General features: G+C 49.5%; 2 protein-coding genes across 8 annotated transcripts in view; one reads left to right on the top strand and one right to left on the bottom strand.

Moving 5' to 3' along the window:
• Positions 1-2184, bottom strand: part of LOC113204187 (glycerol-3-phosphate acyltransferase 3) — a 14868-nt gene extending 12684 nt beyond the window's left edge. For 2 of the 7 annotated variants that reach the window (XM_052275511.1, XM_026419262.2), the window contains exon 1: positions 1863-2184. In XM_052275511.1, coding sequence (XP_052131471.1) covers positions 1863-2015 — 153 coding nt within the window. In that variant the 5' untranslated portion in view covers positions 2016-2184. Of the gene's footprint in view, positions 1-42; positions 429-1862 lie in introns of those variants that run through there. The other 5 variants (XM_026419254.2, XM_052275512.1, XM_026419270.2 and 2 more) reach the window with 3 other exon arrangements.
• The window catches only part of LOC113203645 (cytoplasmic aconitate hydratase), a gene marked incomplete at its 3' end in the record, with an annotated part of 18529 nt that overhangs the window by 3286 nt on the left and 13052 nt on the right, over positions 1-2191 (top strand).

Genomic DNA, 2191 nt, shown 5'->3' with positions numbered 1-2191 from the left:
CAAAAAATAAAAAAATAAAACATTTAAGCCATTGAACGGAACCATGACACAGAATGAGCTCAGCAGTCCGGCGATGCGACGTGCCTAGTCCCTAGTCCACGCTCCTCGATGTCAAGTGCAAGATAGTAGTCGCAGAGAGGTGCTCCTTATCGCGGCGAAGCCCCCGGGGGTCCCGAAGGAAGTAAGGAGAGGGGGGGAGGGGGCTGGTGCTGTCGTCGCCGTGTGCAGCGCGGGGCTCCCATGACACTTTGGAAAAAGTCTCATGCTTTTGGGGCTTAATTACGCAAACGGCGCGCGGGTCCGGCTGGGCGGCGCCATCGAGCTGGCCGAGGACGGACATGTGGCAGTGTGGGCCTAGTATGGGCCGGCCATGGGGCGGTGCCGCCGGTGCACGCGCACGGGACGGACGGGCAGTGCAGAGGATTCCCTCCTGTAAGCTGATGCAAGCCGGGCTGACGAGGGTGGTGGTGGTGGTGGACAGGGGGCAGTGTGAGGGAGGAAGGCGTAGGGTAGGGGTGCGGAGCTTCCCCCTCTCCCACGCGTCATGATCCATGCGGGGGGAAAAGGAAAAGGGGAGGGGGGGGGGGTAGGCAGGGTATCGACACAATGTGCGCTGAAGCTAGAGAGCCATCAATACTCTCCTTCTGAAACATTCAAGTGAGTCATACCGGGCAAGGGCAGTGCAAACACTGACGGCTAGCGCACTGCCCCCCCCCCTCTTTCATGTCATTCACATCATACCTAATGAGGTGAGACAGCTTGCAGCTTAAGCAAATTCTGATCCCAAGTTCATGTGCATTCAACAATGTTTTCTTGCTTAGATTATCTTCTTGGGGGCAAATTAAAATGTTAATGTACTGGTGACGGGGACCTAACTTGCACAAGTTGCAAATTGTCTGTAATGACCCTCCAAGAGGCAGAATATTGGAGCCTGAGCACTGAGCCCTTTAGTCCCCGATTGTCCAAGAGACTCCTGCCTAAAAGACCCAGTCAATCCAAAATTAGGAACAAAGCCTGTAATGACAGCCCTTGATTTGGTTGCTTGAAATAATCAGACACATATTGCAAATAATAGTTTTTCAGCATTCTCAAACAACATATCAGTGCGTCCCATAAAAAACTAATATAGGTTGAGAAGCTTGACCAATAATGATATTGAATCTGAATTTCAAAAAAAGATAGGTGCATTGTCACCTTTATGTTTTAACAAAAGTTAATAGTTCGCTGGACACCAAACTATTGACTAACTAACTCAGTAGCAGACGTTGCAAACAAATTTTACACAAGACAATATATCTGTCTTTGGGCAATACAATTTCTTAACACAACTGTCAATGCAACAGCCCATTAATGACACACCATTTATTTTAACATGAGATACGAGTGACAGGACAAGAACTGGGGCGTCATGCAAAGATTAGCGACTCTTTGTTAAAAATCCAGTCCTTTGACATACAAGCAGAAAGAATAGGAAAAATACCATTCAATAAAAATTAAACATAATTAATAACCATTCAAAGGATTGGAATTTAAAGTTGGTGCAATAACAAGCAGAACCTAACCTCGAAACTGTGTAGAACAACTACATAGGTTACGCTAAATGTTGTCTTTCTAGCTGTCGCTGCATGCAGCATGTTGCAATGAGCCAATGGACCCCTAAGCCATCATTACAACCTGTAAATTCAATGCTACATGGTTTCAGATACCCAAATCGAACTGGTCAACCTGGCCCAGAAAACACGTCGTCTCTCACAGCGATGCCGAGTCGCCAGGTCGTCTGGTCCTCGCCAAACGAAAAATAAACCCAAGGCCACCGAAATCCCAGGGTCCTTGAGTGTGCGAGCTCAGTAGGGCGGGATTACCTCGAAAATCTTGAGCAGGAACTTGACGTAGAGCCTCCGGACACCGAGGGACTTGCCCATGGAGGCCAGAAACATGAGTCCGACCAGAAACATTAGGCATGGTGTGAGGAGCAGCGATGCGGAGACACTCAGGATCGTCCACAACAACGCCATGGCGTTCACCAGCACAACACGGGCCACAGGATATCCAAACGTCGCCCCCGACGGCGATCCCTCACTTTTTGGCGTTCAACGCACTTGGCGTCGGAGCAGCGAAGCAACGTCCGTTCTCGTCTACGCCATACCAGGTCTCTAGCGCAACTGCCCACCAACTGTCATGCTCCGCTACC

Source organism: Frankliniella occidentalis, unplaced genomic scaffold (genome assembly GCF_000697945.3).
Source record: "Frankliniella occidentalis isolate FOCC.00 unplaced genomic scaffold, Focc_3.1 Scaffold651, whole genome shotgun sequence".
Taxonomy (NCBI): domain Eukaryota; kingdom Metazoa; phylum Arthropoda; class Insecta; order Thysanoptera; family Thripidae; genus Frankliniella; species Frankliniella occidentalis.
The sequence above is the reverse complement of the archived record's forward strand: the minus strand, read 5'-3'. Positions and strand labels throughout refer to the sequence as shown.